The sequence below is a fragment of the Hylobates moloch genome, unplaced genomic scaffold (genome assembly GCF_009828535.3).
Source record: "Hylobates moloch isolate HMO894 unplaced genomic scaffold, HMol_V3 SCAFFOLD_6, whole genome shotgun sequence".
NCBI lineage: Eukaryota > Metazoa > Chordata > Mammalia > Primates > Hylobatidae > Hylobates > Hylobates moloch.
This window is the reverse complement of record NW_026652281.1, coordinates 128,726,341-128,752,384: the sequence shown is the minus strand read 5'-3', so window position 1 is coordinate 128,752,384 and position 26,044 is coordinate 128,726,341. Positions and strand designations below refer to the sequence as shown.

Below are 26,044 nucleotides of genomic sequence, written 5' to 3'. Positions count from 1 at the left end.
CTGGCTCATCCCTCCAGGCCTGTCCAGCCCTGGCACTCTGTGAGTCGGTTTAGGCAGCAGCCCCGGAACAGATGAGGCAGGCAGGGTTGGGACGTTTGGTCAGGACAGCCCACCGCAAAAAGAGGAGGAAAGAAATGAAAGACAGAGACAGCTTTGGCTATGGGAGAAGGAGGAGGCCGGGGGAAGGAGGAGACAGGAGGAGGAGGGACCACGGGGTGGAGGGGAGATAGACCCAGCCCAGAGCTCTGAGTGGTTTCCTGTTGCCTGTCTCTAAACCCCTCCACATTCCCGCAGACCTTCAGACTGCCCGGAGAGCGCGCGCTGCCTGCCGCCTGCCTGTCTGCCACTGAGGTATGTGTGACCCCCGCCCAGCCTTTCCCTTCTATAGTTGCACCAACCCCAACACCCTCGTTCACGCCGTCAGCTCGTGTGAAAGGGAGGGAAGCTCTGCTGAGGATGTGCCTCTCCTCCCGGCTTCATCACGGCTCCCCTTAAGAGCATGGTCCTCGGTCCTGTCTGCCTGTTGCTTTTCAGAAGGTGGACTCACTGTGTAACTTTGTCTTCCCTTATAGGTTTACAGAAAATAATCTCACTATGTCTTCGGGGGAGCATTTTCTCACTCTCTGTTTCTCTCTGTGTCTGTCTCTGGTTTCAGAGGCTGCCTGCCTGTCCTTTTTGCTCCCTTTGCAAATGTGGCAGCCTCCTCCTTTCCTGGGAATCTGATCCCATCACAGCTGCCACAGGGACCTGGACAGCAACCGGAGTCTGTCCTCCAGATCTCGGTCAGGGGCTCTGTTTTCCAAAAGGGACTTTGCACGAACAATCAGTTGATCTCTGAAAGGCAAAGGGGGAGGCTTCACCATTAATCCACACCTCTGGGAAGCCTTCTGTTTTCATCTAATTCTCCCCACTCCCAAACACCACGTTCCGTCCCCCCAGTACACAAATTTCAGTGCCATCCTGCCTGAAATGGCACCATCACAACCTCAGTCTTGGGCTAGGTGTTGTTCCTGTCCTGAGTTCCTTGGGATGGTAAACACAGGCAGTAGCCCTTAGTTTATCTAGGTCTGAAGAACCCAGACATCAGATATTGCCAACCAAGACATGGGTGTAATGGGAGGTGGAGTGTGCTGGGGGAGATGTTCTCAGAAGGGGGAAAGGGAGAAGGGAAGAGGGAGAGAATTCCAGGGTCCCCTTCCATACTCCACCCAAGACTGGTGTCCAGCCTGTCAGGGTGTCAGGTCTTCTTCAGACAAACCCACTACCTTTCTTCACCGCCACTGGCTCCACGAACTGGCTGTCAAGTGGACTTCCTTAGGGAAAGGGACTCCAAGGACTCCAAGGGAAAGGGGGCACTGGGATGAGTTATGTCTTCCAGGAATCCCAGTCTGCCCAAAAGGGAACAGAAAGGCATGCATTTTCCTCAGGAAAGGACAGCATTTTTTTCATTAGAGAAAATGTTTTCTCTAGTAATGTTTTAGAGTTAAATTTCTATACGCCCCAAGTGCTGGTGGTTTAGTGAGAAGCAAAGCAGAAGTAGGACACAGGCTTCGGGCATGCATTTTATGTGTGATCTTAGGTAAGTGTCTCCCCTGGATTTAGTGCCCCATCTGTAATGAAAGAAGGCTGAAACTGAAGGCTCTTCGGGGTGCTTTGTGTCCTCTAAAATATTCAAAGGAAGATTTCTTAACCAGGGTCTATGGAGTGGTCTTCGAATGGGCCTCAAGCCATCTGTAAGCCCCTAAAAATTGTATGCACTGTGTGTGTGTGTGTGTGTGAGAGAGAGAGCGAGAGAGAGAGAGAGAGAGAGAGAGAATGAATATGGGTGATCACAGCTTTCAGCTTTAAGATATTCTCAAATGGATTAGAGGGCATGACGTGGGGATGGAGTGAGGACTGGTAACAAATGTGTGTATTTGCTGGAGGATGAAGCCTTTTGAAAAGGGAGTGGTTGAGGAAAGAGTTAACTCGCAGCTATCAGCTGCCACATCGACAAAGCCTAGAGCAAAGAGGGGGAGGGAGGGAGGGGAGGAAGGGGGTTGCCTGGAGAAGGAATCAACTTTCGAAACTTTCTCCAAGTCCCACCCACCAGAAGGCTCTTCTCTGCCTGACTCACTCTCCGAGGAATGCGAGTTGCCACGGTAACCTTTTTTTCAGGGTCTCTGCCTGCTGGCTGGGAGGGGACGCTCGAAACCCTATAAGAACATCAGTCTGAACGTACCCCACCCCCAAATTCAAGGACTGCAGCAAATTCTAGGCCCTGCCCTTGTGATCTCTCAGGATTCCGGGGAAGCCTTGGGCCGTGATAATCTCCTTGCAAGGGTGTTTGAAGACCTGGGTTTTAGCTCTGACTGTGCCCTGAAGGTACCATTTGATCTTGAACTAATACTTCTTTCTGGGCCCCATTCCCTCTACAGTTAAAGAACAGTAACAGCAGCCACCTCTAGGGGGTAGATAGTGTGTAGAAGAAATGGGATAATGCGCAGGGAAGCACTTTGCGAATTGTGGCGTTCCCTCATAATGCAAAGGGTTTTTAGAACTGATGGATTAATGGCATCCAAAGACCTGGTGAAATCATTCTCAGCTTTTTTTTTTTTTTTTTTTTCCTGGCAGCTCCATCATCTTGGGGTTTGTATAGAACTTCCCTTTACTAGAAGTACTGACAGGAAAAATTTTAAAATCATAATATTGTTTATCTTCATTTTGATTTGGGGACCTTCTTGTGTATTTCCCAAGACTGTTGTGCCCTCTATGTAGGAAAAGCATTGGCTAAGAGTGAAAAAAAAAAAAAGTATGTTCTAACTCACAGTGCCTGACATTGGGAAAGACACTTCCTCTCTCGAGGCTGCAGTTTCCCAAACTGTTAAATAGAGTTTCTAAGCTAGATGATCTCCCAGGCATCCTTCTAACTCTGAAGTCCTGTAAACCTAAATCCCAGATACCGCTTTTATTCAAAGGAATAACTGGCCTGCATTTTTAACACCCCCTTACTGTACCCCCAGTTGAAAAGAAAACAAGAAAGGATGGGCTAGGGGATCTTGAGTTGTATAACCATCATGCTGTAATCCTTATCCATCTGTAGAGATTTGTCAACCAATGGTGTGGCTGGGGTTTGCTATTCATGAGAGCAGCTTTCCTTGGTGAAAACAAGCTATAAATAAGAAAGAATGGTGAAGGAAAGGAAAGAGCTGAGGGTGTGAGGTAAACAGTAGAATATTTGGCTTTTGAAGTCATTTATGTAGGTAGATAAATATGCAGAGATAAACAGGGACAGGTACAAACCCATAGGGATGAAGAGTATAAACATCGATTTCCATCAACAGGCACCCACTGGCTCAGCTAAAAGTAAGTGCCTCATTACAGGAGCAGACACAGAAAGTCATTCACTCACACACCTCTTCCTGGATGACACTGATTTACAGACAAGTTCCAGGAATATATCTTAATGAATGTGAAAATTCTGACCCTCGCCTATTACAGGCTGAAACAGACAGATGCTAAGTCAGGCTGTATGTAACTTACACAGACATGCCATCAGGTGTACAAACACACACCGCTACTTGCAGCCACACGTGGATGGATGTGCACAGTCAAACATAATATGGATCACGACAATGAGACAGACGTGTAACCTACATATATCACCAACCACCTCTATGTCTCAGAGAGAGAGAAACTGAGGCTCAGGAAGAGAAAATAACTCACTGGAGGTCACATAGCAAGCTGGCGTCTGAGCCAAACTTCTAGGTGTTTGGAGCCATTTAGATGTTCACTTTGCCTTCCCCCACCCATCCCCATTTGTTCAGTTTGGAAACACACTCATGCACACAAGCCCCATGGATACTAAGTGGTGAGCAGCACTTTGTCTCTCCCGTTGGCTGGCCTGCAATGCCTATTCCAGCCCACATGGCTTTGTCATTAGGCCCAAAGGCCCTGCATGATGTGCCTGTAGGCGGCTGCTCCCTTGCTTCTAGCTGGCTCCCTCCCAAACGTCAGTCTCAAAGGAGAGAAGGGAAAACCGGCCTTGAGCTTTCAGCAACCCTGAGGACCTTGTTTATACAGCACAGAACCTGATGCCTCCCTCCCTCCCTCCCTTCCAACCTCAATCCTGAACCCAGGGACAGCTGGGCTGTGCAGGGCCAGGGCCAGCAAGTAGTGACTTGACAGAATTATTTAGAAAAACAGCCTCTCCTCAGCTGGCAGCTTAGACAGGAAATCATCTCTGCTCTCACCCATCAAGCTATAGAGCTTTACATCTGGAAGGAAAACACGAACATAGACAACAATTGTTTTCAGAGCTGGTTTCTTTCAGAAACTTGGTATTAACTTCTCTCGTCTGGGGATCCCTCTGGGTCATCTTGTGTTAGTCATGGCATTAGGATTTCAGACCTATCAGATAAAAAAGCAAAGCAAAGTAAACATCTGGATGTTTTTGAACATCTGGAAGTTTGGCTCAGACGCCAGCTTGCCGTGTGACCTCCAGTGAGGTATTTTCCTTCTCTAAGCCTCAATTTCTCTACCTCTACAATAAGAGGCATCACACAGAGGTTTCATGTGGCCTGACAACATCACTAATTCATCGGTAGTGGCTGTCAGAAGAACTGTGTTCAGGATTCTGATGACTCTCTAGGCTTTAGGAGAAGAGGTCAAGCGATTGATTAGTAATGTCTGCCACATGTGCAGGAGGGGTAGGTGGAGGCCACGTATTTGTCACATATGCCACATATTTGCTATCTTTGGGATCTCGGAGGCCTTTCCAGATGCAACAGCCTGGACACTTTGATGTTATTTCTCATCCTTTCATTTGTGGTCACCACGATGCAGCAGCGGTCCCCTAGAGGGAGCCAAGGAGGAAGCCTGAAGCTCCACCCCAGCCTCTGCTTGTCACAGTGCAACGTGGCATCTCAGATGTCTTTATGGAATCTCAGGCTGATTCCGGCCCCAAACTCTGGAGCCACCTCTGAGTTGCCCCAGAAGCTCTCCAGTCCTAAGTTTTAGCTGCCACACCTTAAAAGTTTCCTTTAGCGTCTTCCCTTCCAGCAGGAAATAGAAGTGGAAGCAGAGAGACAAGGGGCAAGTGGAGAGAGGTAATGCTCTAAAAAGTTTCTGCCCAAGTTGTTCCGGAAAATCAGAGCTGAAAAGAACCTAAGGGACCACCTTGCCCAAGGGTTCCATATTGTGTTCGTAGGAGAAACTATAGATGTTCCAAGGTATCTTAGGGAATGTCCCCGTGTGTAGGACTCCCAGTCCTCAGCTCCACTCCATTTTTATCTGCTTTTCTTTTTTGTGGATTTTTTTGAGAGGGAGTTTCACTCTTGTTGCCCAGGCCAGAGTGCAATGGCACAATCTTGGCTCACTGCAACCTCCGCCTCCCGGGTTCAAGTGACTCTCCTGCCTCAGCCTCCCGAGTAGCTGGGATTATAGGTGCCTGCCACCACGCCCGGCTAATTTTTTGTGTTTTTAGTAGAGATGGGGTTTCATCATGTTGGCCAGGCTGGTCTCTAACTCCTGACTTCAGGTGATCCACCCGCGTCGGCCTCCCAAAGTGCTGGGATTGCAGGTGTGAGCCATCGCGCCCAGCCTGCTCTTGTTTTTTAATTTCACACTTATTGATTAACTAGATAATACCCATTCACATGTTTCAACACATGCTAAAAGATTTCAGCTGTTTGAAATATCGGACTCTGCAGAAGACTTCATTGAAATAAAGGATTTTCTGACTTACATAAGTTTGAGCACTGACCTTATCCAGACAAGCTGGGGGTGTTAGTTCTGGAGAGCAGAGGAGACTCCCCTAAGTTCGCACAGTCAGCTGCGAGACATGCTGACTTGCTCTCAGCTCTCCTGACTTCCACGTCATGAGGCCACCTCTGAGCTGCTGTGTCTACTCCCAGGGGTGTGAGCAGGAGTGCCATTGTAGCTGCATGTGGCCACCTCTCTGGCCTGCCTGGCTCGGTCCCCACGTCAGCAGACCCCAGGCTCCTTCCGAGTCCCAGCTCCCTGGAGGGCCTGGCTCCCGGCTTCCTTTATTAGCCTCTAGACTTGTTTTCCTCTCTTTGGGCTTGTTTACCAGCAACATGTGTTTTTGGAGCCCTTGTTCCAAGCCAAATAGTGAGAGTGAGATGCTTGGCTGGTATCAGCTGCCCAATTAAGAGGCCAGCCCTGGGCCTGGTCTTCATCACTGTATCCTCTGGAGGCCGGACTTACCCAGACCAACAGGGGCAATATGTCCTTTGTTCCACCCAAACACCCCTTTCTCCCTGGGCTTATAAAGCACTGGAATTTTGCACTGAATTCTTTCGGGGGCTGGAGATTCTGGGAGCCTCGCACTTGAAGATGCTCTTCCCAACGACGACATTGCTTACCTCTTTATTTGGATTCTCTTGTGTAAATCACCCATGAGCCTTTCAAGATTGGTATGTTATTGTTTCCATTTTACACATTGGGGAACAAATTGAGGCCCCAAGAGGTAAAGTTGATTTCTAAAGGTCATACAATTGCTAAGTGGTGAGCCAGGATTTGAACCTGTATATTCTGGCTCCAGAGCCTATGAGCTTACCTTTATGCTATACTGCCTCATAGTTTATTACCACTCTGTCTACCATGGTAGCCACTAGACACATATGGCTATTTAGATTTAAGTTGATTAAAATAGACGGGCATGGTGGCTCACGCCTATACTCCCACCTCTTTGGGAGGCCGAGGTGGGCGGATCGCTTGAAGTCAGGAGTTCAAGACCAGCCTGGGCAACATAGTGAAACCCCATCTCTACAAAAAAAAAAAAAAAAAATAGAAAAATTCGCTGGGTGTAGTCACATGTGCCTGTGATCTCAGCTACCCGGGAGGCTGAGGTGGGAGAATCACTTGAGCCCAAGAGGCAGAGGCTGCAGTGAGCTGAGATTGCGCCAACTGCACTCCAGTCTGGGTGACAAAGGGAGACCCTGTCTCGAAAAAAAAAAAAAAGATGTTTTCCACTATTCTCTATTGCGGTATTTCAACGAGGTATGGGTTAAGTAAGATTTTTTGGATTGGCCTCGGTCCTTTTGCATAAAATTTTTAAATAAAAAAATTGGTTAAAATGAAATACAATTTAAAACTCAGTTCTTCATTTCCACTGGCAACATTTCAAGCATTCAGTAACCACTTGTAACCAGTAGCTATCGTAGTGGATCACGTAGATATAGAATGTGTTCATCATCTTGGGAAGTTGTTGGGTTGCATTACTCTATAAGTTCTTTCCACCCAAATAAGATTTAATGATGGCAACTCAGTTTCTTTGCTTTACATCCTAAGTCTATCATTCTGAGACCCACAGTCCATGATTCTATGATTCTGAGGTATCCCCCCTGTTCTAACGTTCAGTGGCTTTTTAACGTCCAAGGAGAGCCCAAAGGAGGCCCTTTATGTTTTGAGGATCAAACCTGGGGGCTGGCTGTACTTTTCCATCCTCGGAGTCTTTCCAGAGAGAGAAGTGACCTCAGCTTCAGGTCCTGCTGGCGCCAAGGACGGGTTTTCAGCAGTCTCCAGAGCAAATAAAGGCAAAAGGAAGGGACTTGATGTACGGAACAGGAGGCAGTGGTGGCTGGGAGGGGGCTAAGACTGTCTGTATTCGATGGCCACCATGCCAAGGGAAATATGCCTTTTCTTCCTCCCCTGGCCCTGGGCATTTTCTTTCCCAGGAACTCAGGCCAGTTCAAGGCCCAACTGAGCCCCATTCAGGTGACCACCCGGGAGCGGGTAGCTGCCAAGGGAAATAGTGTGCAGAGGTAGAGACGTACCAGTAGTGGGGTAGGGTTGCACGGGTTCTCACCCTAGCCCTGCCACTCACTCACTCACTGCTATTAGCTGTTGGCAGGTTTCTCCTTTCCTCTAGGCCTTGGTCTTCTCATCCGTACGTACTATTGGGCAGAAAGATGTGACTTGAGCCCCCAGTGGGGTGCTGGATTATGAAAACACCCTGAAAATGATAAATGTATGCATCATCACAGACTAAAGAAATACAAAGGAGGGAGTTTTCATTTAATATTGGTCATTTATATGAAGGGAATTTAAATTTTCACCAAGCACGCTACACCTAGGTTTGATTGGCGAAGGATCACAGCTGTGAGTTCTGAATGCTGGGGTTTGACACTGTGTTCTGACCTTGCTGGGGTGACTGTTATACTCCATTAGCTTTGCAGAATGGACGCAGGGCTGTTTGGTCAGTGGTAGTTTAGAGAGCCTCAGAGAGGTATCTCATGGGGAAGCAGGGAGTATGGCTGTGCATCTGGAATAGTTCAGCTGCTTCCCTTCCCTCCCATCTCATCATCTGGGGGAAAAGCGCTCTTGGACTGGTGGTTAGCACCGGGTACTGGGCAGGACCCAGATTTTGTGTTTGTTTTTACAGTTTTCTTCCAAAACTTTGAAGGTGTATTCCAAGATTTTGCATTCTGTTCTTAACAGTCTCTCTGCATTTCTCCCCTACTCCCACCTGTCTGAGCATAATTCCTATTAGGCTCACCCCAACTCCAAGAGTGAGAACGCTTGCCTATTTGGAGAGGGCCTGAATTGTTGCATGACTTTGGACAAGTGCTTCCTCCCTCTCAACCTCAGACTCCCCATTAGGACAGTGGGACTAAGAACCCTTCCACGCCTCTCTGCCTACTTCCCAGCATTGTCAGAAGGCTCTGGGAGACAGTGTTATGTGACAGTGCTTTAGAAACTATGAAGCAGCACTATAAGACTTAGAGTTATTTTTCTCTTCTGGCTGCAACAGCAGGGATAGGGGTGGCAGGGAGAGTGAGTGTGCAGCTGGAAAAGGAATTCAGGAAGATGGGGAGGCAGGACAGACGGAAGAGCCGCCCAGCGAAACCTTCCCCTGGTCACAGAGGGAAGCGTGGTTATTCTGCTCATAATCTGAAGCTTACTACATTTCCAGTCCTAGCTGGGCTATTTCTTCAATAACATGACTTCCCTGTCATTGTAGCTCAGACAGGGTGACTTTTTGTTTTGATTTGTTTCAGCTGCCATTTCACTTTGATCCTTCAACCTCAAACTATCTTAGACAAGTCCTTCCTTGATGTTTTCTTTTCTGTTCCATTTGTCCCAAGCCACACGCAGGAGTTATTTATCTTGCGTCTTCCAAAAGGGGAAGCAAGAAGGGAGATTTTTCCACTTAAGCCTGGGGAACAAGTGAACAACTGTGTGAGGGGAGGAACATTCCGCAAGCTGCCTCAAAAGGGAAGACTAGACTCCTGTGGAAGTTGGGGTCATTGTGAAGCAATACCAAACCCCCAGGTCCTTTACATTTCTGTTAGTTTTATTTCATTCACTCTATGCAGTAGGGGGTGAGGTTTTGTGTCTCTTTAAGCCCAAGAAAGGACCATTATGAAGTCAGCTCTTCCTCTGCCTGTTTCTGCTTCCCAAATGCTATAGTACAAGTGAAGACAAATGATCCCAGAGGAGACTATATGTGTCAAGACCAGAATGTGCTTGGGGTGTCTTAAGAGCATTTTAAGGACCGAGGCTGCCATCTCAAAGTTCACCTAGTCTACCCCTTTCAATTGATAGATGGGGGAACCAAGGTCTAGAGAGACCAAAAGACTTGATACTACTGTGGTAGAACAAGACCCCCTGGCATTTAATTTCAAGCTGAGTGTTTTTCTCCATGATGCCAGGTTACCTCCCACCACCATTTGGTCAGTTGAGAAGTCTTGGAAGAAATAAGGGATGATGAGCCTGACAGAGACATTTTGGGAGAAAAAAGAGGGAAGACATGGCCACTGTTGCTCCTGATGGAAGGTTATTTGTGGGTAGAGAGAGCAGGTTTGTTCTTTGTGGCTGCAGGGGAGGTGGGGTAGACAGATCAGAAAGTTTGAGGGAGGCACATTTAGATCAGTAAAAGAAATAACTTTCTAAAGTCACTTGAGAATGAAAAGCCATTTAGTTAGTGCAAGAAATGAAATGTCTCCACCACAGAGCCTCTGTTAGGAATAACATTTTGGTTTTGAACCCTCAGAGGAGATATTGCTCCAACATCCCTTATAGTCATGAGAGTATTAGAGTCTAGAGCTTGGCATTTAGAGAATGAGGCCTTAACAGTTACCAGAACGGAGGTATTTTCTAGATCTCAGCTAATATCCCCTCTGCAACACATGGAAGCATCTGGATGGTTTCCTTACAGGACCTAAAGAAGTGCCGTCCCTTCTGGGTAGAATGGAGAAAAATGTGGCCACCCTCAAGTTTCCATGGGTTACATTCCAAGACTATTGTTCTTTGTTTTAGAATGTGGATCTCATTGTCTCAAATTGGCAAGAAATTGTGCCTATTAACTTCTCCCATTGCAGAGGGAGTAGGAAGGAGGGGGAGGAGGCGACAGAGGAGGAGGAGGCGACAGAGATTGGGTTTAGGGAAAAAAATAATTTTAGAATATCAGGGATTGAAGGGACCTTGAAGATGATCTGGTTTGGCATTGCCCAAACTTAACTAATTAGCCCATCACCTTAGTTGAATCACTTTGCAAAAACTTTAATAAATATATTACAAAAGCAGATTTTATATCATTACCATACATGGAAAACTCTGTGTACCTTTGTCGTAAATAGAAGGAAATTGTAAAAACAAACACTTAAAAAAAACAAAACAACTTTATTCAGTTCCAGCTGGATATAATTTCCTGTGGGAGCTCTGAGCTGGAGGCTTGTTCTCTCTTTGTTAAAAAAGGAGATAGATGAGTATAAAGGAGGTGTTCAAGACATCTTAGCACCAAACTCAGACTTTCTTCTCATATAAGCAGAAATGAAAGAATATTAAATGGAACCAACCTCCTCTCATGTTTTTCACTATCATTTAACTTGTACCGTCTAACATTATCTTGCACGTATCAGGAATTCAGAAGGAAATCTCCATAAGGAAGTCTTACCCTCACTGAACTCTCAATCTCTCCTCCCCATAGGGTTCCCAGCACCATGAGGACCTGGATCTTCTTTCTCCTTTGCCTGGCTGGGAGGGCCTTGGCAGCCCCTGTAAGTATCTAAATATCATATCCTCTTGTTTTCATTCCTACCACTAACTCCAGGGGTTCTGAGCCTGCCAGCCCTGGATGCTGAAAAGGAACAGGGACTTCCCTATTTCAAGTTAGATGTCTTTTTTTTTTTTTTTAAAGATTTTGTTTTTCTTAAGTTAATAAGCTCAGGAGAAAAACTGGGATGAGGACCATTGGGTGGAGGTTTCAGAGAAAAGAGAGTTCCATGTAATGTTAGATAAACTTCTTAGTAGTCATAGCCTCCCAGCAATGAACTAGGATTGCTTTAGAAGGAAATGACCTCTTTGTCATATGAGGAATTCAAGTAGGCAGGAGACAGGATGTGGGGGATTGCTGGTAGGGATGGTATTAGAAGAGATTCAAGCTATAGAGAGAGGAATGTGTTGGCTTCTGAAACAGTGAGGGTTGTTTGGTTGTAATCAACAGTTCAATCTGACTAAATTGGGGGAGGAGGGGAAGACACAGAGGTCGATTATAATGTTAAAGGCCTTGGGGAGGACTGGAAAAGGGCAGCTCTAGGCTTTGAGAGTTAAGAACTAATGGACAGTCTCTGAGATGTTGCTATCTGAATGAATCAACTCCAGCAATTTTCACATCTTGAGAGAATGTGCCAAGCTGAGCCTGGGTCCTGAGCCAGCTTCTTGGCCAGGGGAGAATGGGGCTCCTTGATTGACAGACAGTTCCTCCAAGCACTGCATGCAGAGGACAGGAGTAGTTATCCACAGCTCATCTGGAAGCCTTCACCAGGAGAGGAGGAAGAAACAGGGCAGGCAAAAAGTGCAATTTCTTTCAACCTGTGATCCCCTCATCCTCTTTTCACTAAGAAGTGGGAGTGATGGCAAACCCTGGCAATCTTGATCAGGCTGGTAGATGGAGGCAAAAGTTTCTCAAAGTTGGCATTAAGTTTTGAAGCAGCCCCAGCCAGTTAAGGGCCTCAAAGTTGTGTGTTTTCTTGCTTCCTCTTACTCCAAGTTGAAATGGCAAGAAAAATTGCCTAATAATAATAATAATAATATCACATTATTATGACTGTGAGGAAGATGATGACATCTGTTAAAATTCACAGTGTCATCCCCTCTGGATGTCAATTTTCATATCTGTAAAGTGAGGGAATTGGTCTGGATCAGTGATTTTCAGACTTTATAAGAATTCAAAGCAGCAGAAATACTTTTCCAAACTAAATCTTAGGTAGACACCTAGGATATAAAATATATAAAATGGGAGCTGCTTGAGTGTTCCACGGTGCTCAGATGACTGGCTTCTTCTTTGTTCTGTCCCTCACCATGGCAGTCTGTGAGGCACAACTTTGGGGATCTCCAGTAAGCTGCTCTCCAAGCTCCCCTAGCCTGTATCCCAGGCCACAGGCACTTTGGAGGTGAAGCTGGCCTTATTCCTGACCCCTCTGAGCGCTACTTTCTCTTTCCAACAGCAGCAAGAAGCCCTGCCTGATGAGACAGAGGTGGTGGAAGAAACTGTGGCAGAGGTGACTGAGGTATGTGGGCAGTGACCACAGCCCCTTAGCCCCTCTCTACCCATATCTGTGCCCTGAGAAATTAGGGCGGATGCTGTGGGTCTCAACGCTAGAGTGGGGCATTCGTCTCCGTGTACACACACAGCATAGATGCAAACCCTGAGTATCTCCCACATCCTGACACTCTCCTGAATGCTTCCCCAACCTTCAACGGAACCCTACGTTTGGGGACCCAGGACCTTAAAATTTTTGTTTTTTAAGCTGTGCAACAATTGTTCTTCCATGATTACCCACAGTTTTTGCAAACATAAAATAGAGGAGGCCGGGTGCGGTGGCTCACGCCTGTAATCCCAGCACTTTGGGAGGCCGAGGCAGGCGAATCACGAGGTCAGGAGTTCGAGACCAGTGTGGCCAACATGGTGAAACCCTGTCTCTACTAAAAATACAAAAAATTAGCTGGGCGTGGTGGCAGGCGCCTGTAATCCCAGCTACTCGGGAGGCTGAGGTAGGAGAATCGCTTGAACCCGGGAGGCAGAGGTCGCAGTTAGCCAAGATCTCACCACTGTACTCTACCCTGGGCGACAGCGTGAGACTCCATCTCAAAAAACAAACAAACAAACAAAACACACACACACACACACACACACACACACACACACACACAGAGGAAAGGGGAGATGCTTGGGTGTGGCTGGCAGGGGTGGAGGCTTGACACCCTCTTGTGAACATAGATCTCAGTCAATTTAGAAAGTTTATTTTGCCAAGGTTAAGGATGTGCCTGTGACACAGCCTCAGGAAGTTCTGAGACATGTATCCAAGGTGGGCGGGAGTACAGTTTGCTTTTAGACATTTTAGGGAGACATGAGACATCAATCAACATGTCTAAATTGTACATTGGTTGAGTTCGCTAAGGCAAGACAAATTGAGAAGTGGGGGCTTCCAGGTTAGAAGGAGATAAGAGACAAATGGTTGCATTCCTTTGAGTCTTTGATCAGCCTTCCCCTGAATACACAATTTAATCTGGCTCAGTGAATCTGCATTTTTACATAAACAATAGGGGAGAGGAAGCAATCAGATAAGCATTTGTCTCAGGTGAGCCTCAGAGGGATGACTGCATAGAATAGGAGGCGAGTTTGTCCTATGGAGTTCCCAGCTTGACTTTTCCCCTTAGCTTAGTGATTTTGGGGTCCAAGATATATTTTCCTTTCACACTCTCTTTCCCTAACACCCCTGGTGACCTCTAAGGCAGCTCAACAGAATCCCAGGCATACTGCAAAACACAGCAGGCTTACAGATTAAATCTGGATTCCCAACCCTGCATTTGTGCTTTCTGTGACCTGGAACCCTTCAGCTACCCTTATGGGTCTGGGATGGGAGTGGGGACCATTTTACCCATTCTTCTCCCTCAATTCCAGGTATCTGTGGGAGCTAATCCTGTCCAGGTGGAAGTAGGAGAATTTGATGACGGTGCAGAGGAAACCGAAGAGGAGGTGGTGGCGGAAAGTACGTCCCTTCCCTGTGATTTGGCACATCCAAGCTGCCCTTGGCTGCCTGGGCCTGGGGCATGAGGACAGCCCACATGAGGCTCCTTCCAGCAGAAATGCAGGGTGGGGTCCTCAGTGGGCTATGGAGGAAACACGGCTTTGACTTAACAACTGGGAAACTGTGGCACTCAGTCCCCTGGGATCCGGGCAAGATCGGTTTCCCGGCCATCCATGTGTGTGGTAGGAAGGAGAGTTCTCCAGCTGGAAATGGGCTTCTCCCCTCATAGCTCTTTGCCCTGAGTCCAAAGCTGAGTTCCCCAGTCCCACAGAGGTTGCTGATCACATCTGGTCGCCGAAATCCCCCATTGCTTCTGTATCAGCCCGTGCCCCACAGAGGAGTAGATCTGAGAGAAGAGATCAGGAACTTGCACACTCATAAGCTCATTGTATTTCACACAGCCCAAGGAAACGAGGTCCTGAGGAAATGCAACCTGACATAATCCGTACCATGCTATCCATGCATTAGTGCCATGGGAGAGAAATGACCTAGGGGCTCTGGCTGCAGCCCTAGGTGCAAGGCATTTGTACCCAAGGGGTTAAGAGCAAGGACTTTGGAAGCAGTCCAACCAAGCTTTGAACCTAGGCTTCTCCATGCCAGCTTGCTTAGCATCTCGGAGCCTCAGCTTTTCATCTTTCCTATGGGGCTGATGAAGATGGCAGACCCTCGTCCCAGGGCTGCCGGGAAGTTTTCAGACAAGCTGAGTAGGCATCCACTAAAGGATTATTAAAACACCAAAAATAAAGCATTGCGAGGAAAAGGCCACATTAAGCTCTCATCCTGAGGGGACAGCTAATGGTATTTGATCTAGCTGGGCACAGGGTTTTTGTTGAACAGAGGGACGTCTACTGAGTCATGTTCCTTCCCGCCTCCACGCCCACCTCATCCGGTGTTTACCAGGCTCTATTGTCCAGCATGGACCTTGAGGCTCTTCTCCCTTTTCCTTTACAGCCACTTAAGTCTGTTTTGTTGGGCCTCACAGCTCCCTGGCTCAGTGTCAACAGCTGACTTTCTAAGCCATTCTAGAAAGCTTATTCTGGAATCCAGAAATGCCTCACTGTGCTTGTTCAATGGAGACCCAGGAACACAATGGTTGCTTCAATCTTTGGGAAAGCCATATGGTATCTAGTGTTTCTGGGTCCCAGACTGAGCCTCCAGCCCCCCAAAAGTGCCTGACCTCTATCTCGAGCTAAACCTCTAATCCCCAGGCTGAACCAGCTGCTGCCCTAAATGTTGACTGCGAGGCTCAGTGCAAGAGCAGGCAGGACTCAGGGCTGTCCAAAGCCCAGAGTGGGGGCCACAGCCAAGGCCTGTCAGCCCTGAGATCTGTCCAGGTAGGATGGGGGTGGATGTGCTAGTCCAGGTGATGCGAACTCCCTTGTCTTTCTGCCCTACAGACCCCTGCCAGAATCACCACTGCAAACACGGCAAGGTGTGCGAGCTGGATGAGAACAACACCCCCATGTGCGTGTGCCAGGACCCCACCAGCTGCCCGGCCCCCATTGGCGAGTTTGAGAAGGTGAGGGCTGAGAGACAGGGGCAAGGGGTAGGGATTGGGCACTTCGGAATACAGGATGTCTGCTCAGGAAACTGTTGGCTTGGTGGTTCTATGGGGCAGTGCCAGTCTCAGAAGTCCCCTTGCTAGACCTAGTCCCAGCAGGAAAGAGGGGATGAGTCAGAGTGCTGTGCCTGGCACTGGATCTTTTCAGCAACCACCAAGACTTTAAACAGCACTATCAGGTTCCAAGCCCTGTGCCAGACTCTTAGAGCTAAGAGTATAAGAGCATCAGCAAAGAATCAGGTCCAAAAATAAGGGTTCTGGGACCAAACTGAAGGTTGACTTCAGATCTCATCTCCATCACTTGTTAGCCGTGAGATTTCAGCTAAGTTGCCGAACCTTTTCAGGTCTCAGTTTTCTCACGTCAAAAGAGAGGATAAAAATAGTCCTTAACTCACAGAACTATTGTGGAGATGTGTCAGAAAATGTTTGGTACATAACAAGTATCCAATAAATGCTACTTAATTTTAAATTATCTCTCAAATATGTCCCTTCTCTCCAATAGGATCCATCCATCCGTCCAAGTAAATATTTTTTGAGTGCCTGCTCCTGCCCACCATCATGCTAGTAGCAGTCTAGCTCATGGCAGCAAATCTGGGGCCAGCATTGTTCCTACAGCCTCCCATCTGGCTTCTCCATCTTCAGTTTCTCCAGAGACTACACAGCCTCTGGGCTCCGTATTTTAATATCATTGTTAACATTTTCCTCCTCCTCACCCCTCCCCACTCCCAATGCCCAGTCACCAGTGCCCATCAGTTCTCCCTCTGCAGTGACATATAAGCTATACTAAGTAAGTACAGACAGGATGTTCAACACAGGCTCCCCTCCTCCTAACACAGCTACTTAGGCCACTGCCCTTGTCCAGCCCTCAACATCTCTGCTTGGCCACCCCTATGTTCAGAGATTGACTAGGACTCCATTGGCTCAGCATACAGTTGTACTCACAGCTAAAGTTTAGTACAACGACATATTCAGGATATACAGCTGGATCGTAAGGGAAAAAGACGCTAGCAGAGTCTGGAGGAATCTGGGTGGAGACTGACTTACTCCCATGAGGGGTCATCAGAGTGTATTCTTACCCCAGCTACAAAGATGCAGCCACATGTGACTGATGTTTCTGTCCAGGGAAGCTCATTAGAGACTCAGCACCCAAAGTTTTAATTGGAGGCTGGTCACGTAGGTACCCTTTGCCTAGCGTGCACCAGAATTTCACACTTCCAGAAGGAAAGCAGATGTTCAGCATAAACCAGATGGTTTGTACAAACAGTCCAGGCATAGTGATCCACTCTTATCAGTTAGGGAAAGATTTACAACAGTGCGGGGAACTGTTTCCCAGCTAAGTTCCCAGATACCAGCCACACGCTGACCTTACAAGCAGGCCTTTCTAAGGATAACAATTCCAGGCCTGCTATGTTAACTCTTCTTTGAACACTCTTGTTTCTCTCCCATTCCCGTCTTTAACTTTCTCTTCAAATATCTTCCAGGATTTTTTTTTCCTGTATCTCAGACCTGACTCAGTCATGCCTCTGCTCAGAGACCATGGTTGGCTCTCAGCCTGGGCTGAGCATTGACCTGGGGACCCAAAGAGTGGATTTGTGTCCCAGCCCTACCACTAACTCACTGTATGACCTCGGGCTAATGACATTCACTGCTTAACTCTCAGTGTCCCCATCTCTGAAATGGACAAGGATAGCGGTATCAGCGAAGGGCTTTGGGAATGAAGGAGGGGTTACTCTGTGCTTTGCCAACAGGTGTGCAGCAATGACAACAAGACCTTCGACTCTTCTTGCCACTTCTTTGCCACAAAGTGCACCCTGGAGGGCACCAAGAAGGGCCACAAGCTCCACCTGGACTACATCGGGCCTTGCAAATGTGAGTGTCCTTAGGCCCTTCCAGACTCCCGTCTTGGGGAGGGAGATCTGAGCTGGCACTGAAGCTGGCTCTGCCACCCCCATGCTGGGTGATCTTGGGCAAATCTCTTTCCCTTTCTGAGTCTCAGCATCCCCATTTATAAAATGAGGTAATTGTCTATGAGTTGGCTCCTCTCAACTCTGAGTTCAGGGCACTTTCTGGGGAAGGACTGAGGGACTATGGAAGGTCAACATCAGGGAAGATTTCTGGAGTCTCTTATTAGCATCTGAGACAACCGCATTTCATTTCTCTAATGAGGAAGAAGTTCTTCTCTCAGGCTAAGTTGAATCTTTCTTGCTTCAACACTGTAAAGCAAAAATGATGTTTGACCTGGGCCTACAAAATATTTTGAAAATATCTGAATTTGAATGCTTTAAAATAAGGGCATGCCTGTTGGTTTGCTTTGGGCCCTGTTACTTCGTACTGTCATATCTTCACCCTTTTACTCTATTACATTCCTATCTGCCCTCCGAAAAGAGGGGATAAGCACCCTCTTCCGGAAACCTGGGAGTCAGTTGTCTGGGGAGAGATGCCAGGGTGTGGCCTGATCTTTGGTTAGTGACCCCAGCTGCAAACTCAGTGGGGCCAAGTGCCTTGTTCAGTATCCTCCCTCTCATGGGAGACCCCCAAGACCATACCTGCTCCCCCTCCAAGGCAACATCCACACTGTGGGTCTTGTGTATTCTGGCACCCGATGGCAATGAGGAGAGCCACTCACCTGCCTCAGGTGTACAGGGTGCAGAAAAGTATGTAGGGGCGGGAAACAAAGTTCTCCTCGTGGGACCCCAGGTATGAAATTGAGAAGGTACAGAATAGAAAAGGAGGGTTGGGGGAAGAAACATGGGTAGGAAGTCCCTGGGCAGCGAGACTAGAGTGCCTGTCTTAAGGAGCCTTTACGAAGTGGCTTTGCTTTCCCTGGGGCATGTTGTCCACTCACTCCAACTCCTAAGGTTTTTATCACCAGATGTTCTCTCCCAGTCCCCAGCTGATGATGAAGGTAGCCTCACAGGGGGGACTTTCCCTGGTTCAATGATGAGGGAAGAACAGACCCCTGAGCCCCCAGGTGACCACACTGTCCTGGATGCTGGATGAGCTCTGACAATGTGGCCTTGAGCAAGTCCCTTCTCTCCATGCTGACCTCTAATAAGTCCAGTACAAAGTGTGAACTTGGGTCAGGCGCAGTGGCTCACGCCTGTAATCCCAGCACTTTGGGAGGCCAAGTAGGGAGGATAACTTGAGCTCAGGAGTTCGAGACCAGTCTGGGCAATGCGGCAAAACCTTGTCTCTGGAAAACATACAAAAATTAGCTGGGTATGGTGGCACGTGCCTGTAGTCCCAGCTACTCAGGAGGCTGAGGAGGGAGGATTGGTTGAGCCCAGGAGGCTGAGGCTGCAGTTAGCCGTGATTGTGCCACTGCACTCCAGCCTAGGCAACAGAGTGAGACCCTGTCTAAAAAAAAAAGAGGAAGAAAAAAAGAAAGAAAAAAGAAAATAAAACAAAAAGATAAGTGTGGACTTGGATGAAATCTGCAGGTCCGACATTTGGGATTCTAAGTTCCAAAGACCAGGTTAGAATCATTTCTAACAAGGTTCTGGTGGTTACACATTCCTGAGTCCTCTACTCCGCACTCCCTGCCAAGCTGGGCCTGTGGATAGATGTGATCCCTCAGCCTCCCAGCTTCAAACACCTGCCAATGGTTGACGTGAACAACATGGGCTCAGTCTCAGCTAGGATCACACCCAAAGCCCAGCACCCAGTAAGGTGCAGGAGCCATCAGGAGCCATCCATTTCCCTGAGCAGAGCAGATCAGGCTGAGGAAAGCAGCAGCTATGCCTTTGCACAATGCATTTCTAGAGCATTCTTCCCACACATAATCTCCTCTGCTCATTGTCCTGTGAAGAAACTGTGGCCTAGAGAGGTTGAGCCACTGTGCCAAGGCCACCAATGCCCTGGGGTGGGCAGCACGGCCCAGGCAGCTCGTTGGCTCTCGGCAGGGAGATTCAGGGTCTGTGCTGACCACCCTTGTGTTTGGAACCTAGACATCCCCCCTTGCCTGGACTCTGAGCTAACCGAATTCCCCCTGCGCATGCGGGACTGGCTCAAGAACGTCCTGGTCACCCTGTATGAGAGGGATGAGGACAACAATCTTCTGACTGAGAAGCAGAAGCTGCGGGTAAGTGGTCTCTCTGGCCCTGCTGGCCCCTTGCTGGCGAAGATCCAGTCCCGTTTCTAGAACTGGGCCCCCAACTGCAGGGCGGCATCCTGCTCTGGAGCGTGCATTTAGCCCTGAGCGCCAGGGCACATACTCCTCTTCCCGCCTTTGGAGGCTGGTGGTGCACATTAATATCTTAGAGGCTCTGAGAAGTCCTGCAGCAGAGACCTGCTCCCTTTGTTTAACCTAATGTTAAACAAGAGACACAAACAGCTCTTTTTCCTTTTTCTTTTGGAGTCTGTGGATCTTAAACTTTAATGAGCATATTACCTACCCCAAGAAGCTGATGAAATGCAGATTCCTTGGCCCCACCTCAGGCCACTGAAACAGTGTCTCTAGAAAGCAAGGCCCAGGAAGCTGCATTCTAAATACTCCCCAGGTGATTTATGTTTATTTTATTTTTTTTGAGGCAAAGTCTCACTCTGTTGCCAGACTGGAGTGCAGTGGTGCGATCTCAGTTCACTGCAACCTCCACCTCCCGGGTTCAAGTGATTCCCCTGCCTCAGCCTCCTGAGTAGCTGGGACTACAGGCATGCCACCACGCCTGGCTAATTTTTGTATTTTTAGTAGAGACGGAGTTTCACTATGTTGGCCAGGCTGGTCTCAAAACTCCTGGCCTCAGGTGATCTGCCTGCCTCAGACTCCCAAAGTGCTGGGATTACAGGCATGAGAGTGTGCCTGGCCTTCTGCAGGTGATTTTGATGTGAGTAGCTATATGGAGAATTCTTTGAGGTCATCCCAGGCTTCTGTTTTTGTGAATGAGATGCTGATACCCATCTATGACACCTCCTTCCCCTCGCTGTGAGCTTTGGTCTGGCTAGTCTCTGCCTGCTCTGGCCTTCTGGCAGGGGTGGGAGGGCCCGACTGGTCCAGACAATCTCCATGGACCTCTTGTCACACACAGTCTCTACTCCCTCAGGTGAAGAAGATCCATGAGAATGAGAAGCGCCTGGAGGCAGGAGACCACCCCGTGGAGCTGCTGGCCCGGGACTTCGAGAAGAACTACAACATGTACATCTTTCCTGTGCACTGGCAGTTCGGCCAGCTGGACCAGCACCCCATTGATGGGTAAGACCCCAGACCCTAGAGTGAACAGAGCTCAAGGCTGGCAGGTGCACTAGCTATGGCCACAAAGCCTCTCAGTAGCCTACACAGCCTCTCAGCAGCATTCACAGTTTGCCTGGGGATTGGAGCAGAAGGATGAGGCACCTGGAGAAAAGATGTGGATCTGGGAGAAAGAAACCAATAAGACACTCTCATGCTGAGATGAAAGTCAGTAGGAGTTCAAAATAGCTCCATAATCCTGCAAGTACTAGGCATGGATATCTGCATAATGAAGTAGTGTGAGTTAAGAAGGAGTACCAGGCTCCAAGGGGTGGCAGGGGACAAGGTGGGGTCAGCCACACGCTCCCTGTCCTTCAGCAGAACATCCAGGGGCAGAGCAGCCACCTGGCACCGTCTAAGCCCCCTCCTAAGGCCCAGCCCCAACAGGGCCCAACTGATCCTGGAAGTTATCCAAAAAAGCCCGTCTATTTTGCAAGCCCCCAGTTTGAGGGCTCTTGTCCCTTGTCCAAATGAGTTATGAGGCCCTGTGCAACTGCACTGCCGAACAGGCAGGCAGCTGGCCAGTTAGCAAATGCTTATTGAGTGTGCATTTTGTGCCCTGCACTATTCTAGGCAGGGGATTGAACAGCAGTCAGAGCTGGCATGGTCCTTGCCCTCATGGACTCATACTGTTCATAACCCTGTCACTACCTTCTGACCTTCTCTTGTGGTGATGAAGTGAGAGCCCCTGCTCAGCCTCAGATGGAGCAAGCCACACTTGCACCTTCCCAGAGTGGTTTCTTCTTTGTCCTTGGGTTGTGGAAGCAGAGCATCACACAGAGGGGAAAGGAAGGGCTGCCAGGGAACCTCCTCTCTAGGATGTTCACCCCTCGCTCTTTGTCCAGCCTGTGTGCCTGGAGTCTGCCAACCCTGCCAGTGATCCTGAGGGCTGGGGTCTCCTGAGTTCTGGGAATCTCCCGGCCACTTCTCTCCCAGGCTCTTGCCATGGCTGGGATCCAGCTGAGTCACTCATTATGGCAGGGAGGGGAAAAGTCAAATGGGAACATCTGGAGCTCAGGCAAAGCAACTGGATCCCACTGCAACAGAGGGCCTGGAGGGAGGCTTCCAGATGGGGTGCAAGGACGGCACATCTGGGAAAGGGGTCCAGCCTGGGCAAGGGGATCTGCTTCCTCCTCCTCCCATCCCAGGGCTGTAGGTGACCTTGCCTGCATCCCTGCCCCTCCCTGGGCCTCAGTTTTCCACCAGTACAATGAAGGGGAGGAGAATGTTCCTATCAGTTCAAACATTGTGTGATTTCTTTGGAGAGCTGGGTGGGGCTGGGAGGTCTAGAGGTTAAGAAGACAACTGGAGTCACATTGTTCCCTGGAGATCCTTGGCGGGGAGAGTGTTTTAGGGACAAGTAGTTGGGGGCTCTGGGGAACAAAGAAAAAAATTATACACATGCTCTGGAGTCTAAGGCTAGCAGGGAGAATAGGGAGGGAGGACAGTCGGAGAGACTTTCAAAGGGCCTCCCTCTCAGACATTACCGGATACACAAGCAAAGCTCTATGAAGATAGAGCTCCTGTTGACCCTCACTGCCAATCCCAGTCCCTTTCCACATTCCTCCCCAGAAGGCAGCATTGTCACCAGATTGGTGTGTCATTTTTAGACCCTTTACTAGGCATTTATAGATGTATAAATGTGTGTCCTTAGACAATATACAGTGTTGTGTCATGCTAGATTTTTATCTACCCATAGCAGAAGTGCTGAATTTTGATTTTAAGTTTCTGTGTCCCCAGTTCTCAGCCAATTAGGAAACAATCAAATACACCAAACAGACCTTTGTTTTTGAGCCCCCGAAACCTTAGAGCTGGAAGGGCCATTAGTAATTATGGCCAACTCCTCCTCTTTGCTGGAAGGAGAACTGAGGTTCCAAATGACGCACTGCTGTTCTCTGAGTCTCAGAGCAGTCAGTGGCAGAGCTAGGGGTAGACCTGGGATTCTGGCTTTTTGTCCTGCTTTGAATATCCTTTCCTCCATGCTCTGGGTCAGGCTAACTCCCCGGTTGCCTCCCAAGGCTGGGTGTGGAGCTTTTCCATGCCTCAGGCCCTCCCTGCCTCCTTCCCTGCAGGTACCTCTCCCACACCGAGCTGGCCCCACTGCGTGCTCCCCTCATCCCCATGGAGCATTGCACCACGCGCTTTTTCGAGACCTGTGACCTGGACAATGACAAGTACATCGCCCTGGATGAGTGGGCCGGCTGCTTCGGCATCAAGCAGAGTGAGTATCTGAACAAAGAAGCAAGGGGCATGGGCAGAAGCACTGCTCCCAGGGTGCTGGGTTGTCATCCCCCCACTCTCCGCCCTCTTGGTCTGTCTGTTGTCTGTCCTCTCTGCCTGTCTCTGCTCTCTCTGCCTATTTGACTCCTGTCTCTTGGGCATCTTCCTGATCCTTCTCTGTCCATCCGACTGTCCCTCTGTCTTTCCCTCCCTCAAGCGTTAGCACTCACCCTGTGCTAAACACTATTTTGGGAACTGGCAGGCACAAAGAGAGGAAACAGGAAGTGTAACTTGGCAGTGTGTGTAAGAGACAGGGACAGGCCAGAGACAGGGAGAGCGAGGTTCCTCCGGCACTGACTTCCTGGGTGACCTTGGACGGCCACCTAGACCCCTGCCCCTGGGGATGGGTGGGAGTCCACCGACTCCTTGGGAAGTGCGTCATCATCGACACAGCCTTATTTTTAACCCTGCTGTTTTCTTGCTTTGCAGAGGATATCGACAAGGATCTTGTGATCTAAATCCACTCCTTCCGCAGTACCGGATTCTCTCTCTTTAACCCTCCCCTTCGTGTTTCCCCCAATGTTTAAAATGTTTGGATGGTTTGTTGTTCTGCCTGGGGACAAGGTGCTAACATAGATTTAAGTGAATACATTAACGGTGCTAAAAATGAAAATTCTAACCTAAGACATGACATTCTTAGCTGTAACTTAACTATTAAGGCCTTTTCCACATGCGTTAATAGTCGCATTTTTCTCTTGCCATTTGTAGCTTTGCCCATTGTCTTATTGGCACATGGGTGGACACAGATCTGCTGGGCTCTGCCTTAAACACACATTGCAGCTTCAACTTTTCTCTTTAGTGTTCTGTTTGAAACTAATACTCACCGAGTCAGACTTTGTGTTCATTTCATTTCAGGGTCTTGGCTGCCTGTGGGCTTCCCCAGGTGGCCTGGAGGTGGGCAAAGGGAAGTAACAGATACACGATGTTGTCAAGGATGGTCTTGGGACTAGAGGCTCAGTGGTGGGAGAGATCCCTGCAGAACCCACCAACCAGAATGTAGTTTGCCTGAGGCTGTAACTGAGAGAAAGATTCTGGGGCTGTGTTATGAAAATATAGACATTCTCACATAAGCCCAGTTCATCACCATTTCCTCCTTTACCTTTCAGTGCAGTTTCTTTTCACATTAGGCTATTGGTTCAAACTTTTGGGATCACGGACTGTCAGTTCTCTGGGAAGTGGTCAGCACATCCTGCAGGGCTTCTCCCCCTCTGTCTTTTGGAGCATCAGGGCTCTTCTCAGGGGTTCTGGGGACTGCCAGGCTGTTTCAGCCAGGAAGGCCAAAATCAAGAGTGAGATGCAGAAAGTTGTAAAATAGAAAAAGTGGAGTTGGTGAATCGGTTGTTCTTTCCTCACATTTGGATGACTGTCATAAGGTTTTTAGCATGTTCCTCCTTTTCTTCACCCTCCCTTTTTTTCTTCTATTAATCAAGAGATACTTCAAAGTTAATGGGATGGTCAGATCTCACAGGCTGAGAACTCGTTCACCTCCAAGCATTTCATGAAAAAGCTGCTTCTTATTAATCATACAGACTCTCACCATGATGTGAAGAGTTTCACAAATCTTTCAAAATAAAAAGTAATGACTTAGAAACTGCCTTCCTGGGTGATTTGCATGTGTCTTAGTCTTAGTCACCTTATTATCCTGACACACAAACACATGAGCATACATGTCTACACACGACTACAAAAATGCAAACCTTTGCAAACATATTATTATGCTTTTGCACACACACCTGTACACACACACCGGCATGTTTATACACAGGGAGTGTATGGTTCCTATAAGCACTAAGTTAGCTGTTTTCATTTAATGACCTGTGGTTTAACCCTTTTGATCACTACCACCATTATCAGCACCAGACTGAGCAGCTATGTCCTTTTATTAATCATGGTCGTTCGTTCATTCATTCACAAAATATTTATGATGTATTTACTGTGTACCAGGTCCCATGCCAAGCACCGGGAACACAATTATGGCAAAGTAGACAAAGCATTTGTTCATTTGGAGCTTAGAGTCCAGGAGGAATACATTAAATAATGACACAACCAAATATAAATTGCAAGATGTCACAGGTGCGATGAAGGGAGAGTAGGAGAGACCATGAGTATGTGTAACAGGAGGACACAGCATTATTCTAGTGCTGTACTGTTCCGTACGGCAGCCACTACCCACATGTAACTTTTTAAGATTTAAATTTAAATTAATTAACATTCAAAATGCAGCTCCCCAATCACACTAGCAACATTTCAAGTGCTTGAGAGCCATGCATGATTAGTGGTTACCCTATTGAATAGGTCAGAAGTAGAATATTTTCATCATCACAGAAAGTTCTATTGGACAGTGCTCTTCTAGATCATCATAAGACTACAGAGCACTTTTCAAAGCTCATGCATGTTCATCATGTTAGTGTCATATTATGAGCTGGTGTTTTGAGACTCCCCTTAGAGATAGAGAAACAGACCCAAGAAATGTGCTCAATTGCAATGGGCCACATACCTAGATCTCCAGATGTCATTTCCCCTCTCTTATTTTAAGTTATGTTAAGATTACTAAAATAATAAAAGCTCCTAAAAAAATCAAACTGTATTCTGGTGTGCTCTTCTACACAATGGGAGGGAGAGCAGTAGGAGAGATTGGCCCATTTGGTGCTGGCCATTTGAGGAATGCAAGCCCAGCACTAGTCTCATAATCTCTAGGAATCTGTAGCGAGAGGAATTGAAGTAAATTTCAGCATTGGCTCATTCAGTCATTCGGCGACATTCATCAGGTACCTGCAATGTGTTAGGGAATCTTAGGAGTAGGCAGCGTGCGTGATCTTTGCTCCCCTGGAGCTTTCTAACATTCTAGCAGGCAGACCATACATAAATTTGCGATAGTGTTTCTGATAAAAACGTGCTGCAAAGGAAATAAAGCAGAGAACTATCATGGAAAATGACTTGGAC

General features: G+C 48.0%; 1 protein-coding gene and 1 long non-coding RNA gene across 4 annotated transcripts; one reads left to right on the top strand and one right to left on the bottom strand.

Annotated features, from left to right (window-relative positions):
- The first annotated feature begins 226 nt into the window (after positions 1-226).
- Positions 227-24,696, top strand: SPARC (secreted protein acidic and cysteine rich). Of its 2 annotated transcripts, none has more exons than XM_032158424.2 (10): positions 227-351; positions 10,934-11,003; positions 12,456-12,515; positions 13,910-13,997; positions 15,434-15,555; positions 17,346-17,466; positions 19,545-19,678; positions 20,637-20,785; positions 22,894-23,042; positions 23,531-24,696. In XM_032158424.2, the coding sequence occupies exons 2-10, from the start codon at positions 10,947-10,949 to the stop codon at positions 23,557-23,559; spliced, it is 909 nt and encodes a 302-aa protein (XP_032014315.1). In that variant the 5' UTR covers positions 227-351; positions 10,934-10,946; the 3' UTR covers positions 23,560-24,696. The 2 variants fall into 2 exon arrangements, with proteins under 2 accessions (XP_032014315.1, XP_032014314.1); XM_032158423.2 differs by having other exon boundaries at positions 12,453-12,515.
- Positions 4,254-10,190, bottom strand: LOC116471740 (uncharacterized). 2 transcript variants are annotated; one of them, XR_009213862.1, is made up of 4 exons: positions 10,085-10,190; positions 7,833-7,957; positions 7,422-7,521; positions 4,254-4,389 (listed from the first exon to the last, which is right to left on the bottom strand). It is a non-coding gene; the product is annotated as an uncharacterized LOC116471740 (long non-coding RNA). The 2 variants fall into 2 exon arrangements; XR_009213861.1 differs by having other exon boundaries at positions 7,422-7,490.
- Positions 24,697-26,044: the final 1,348 nt, after the last annotated feature.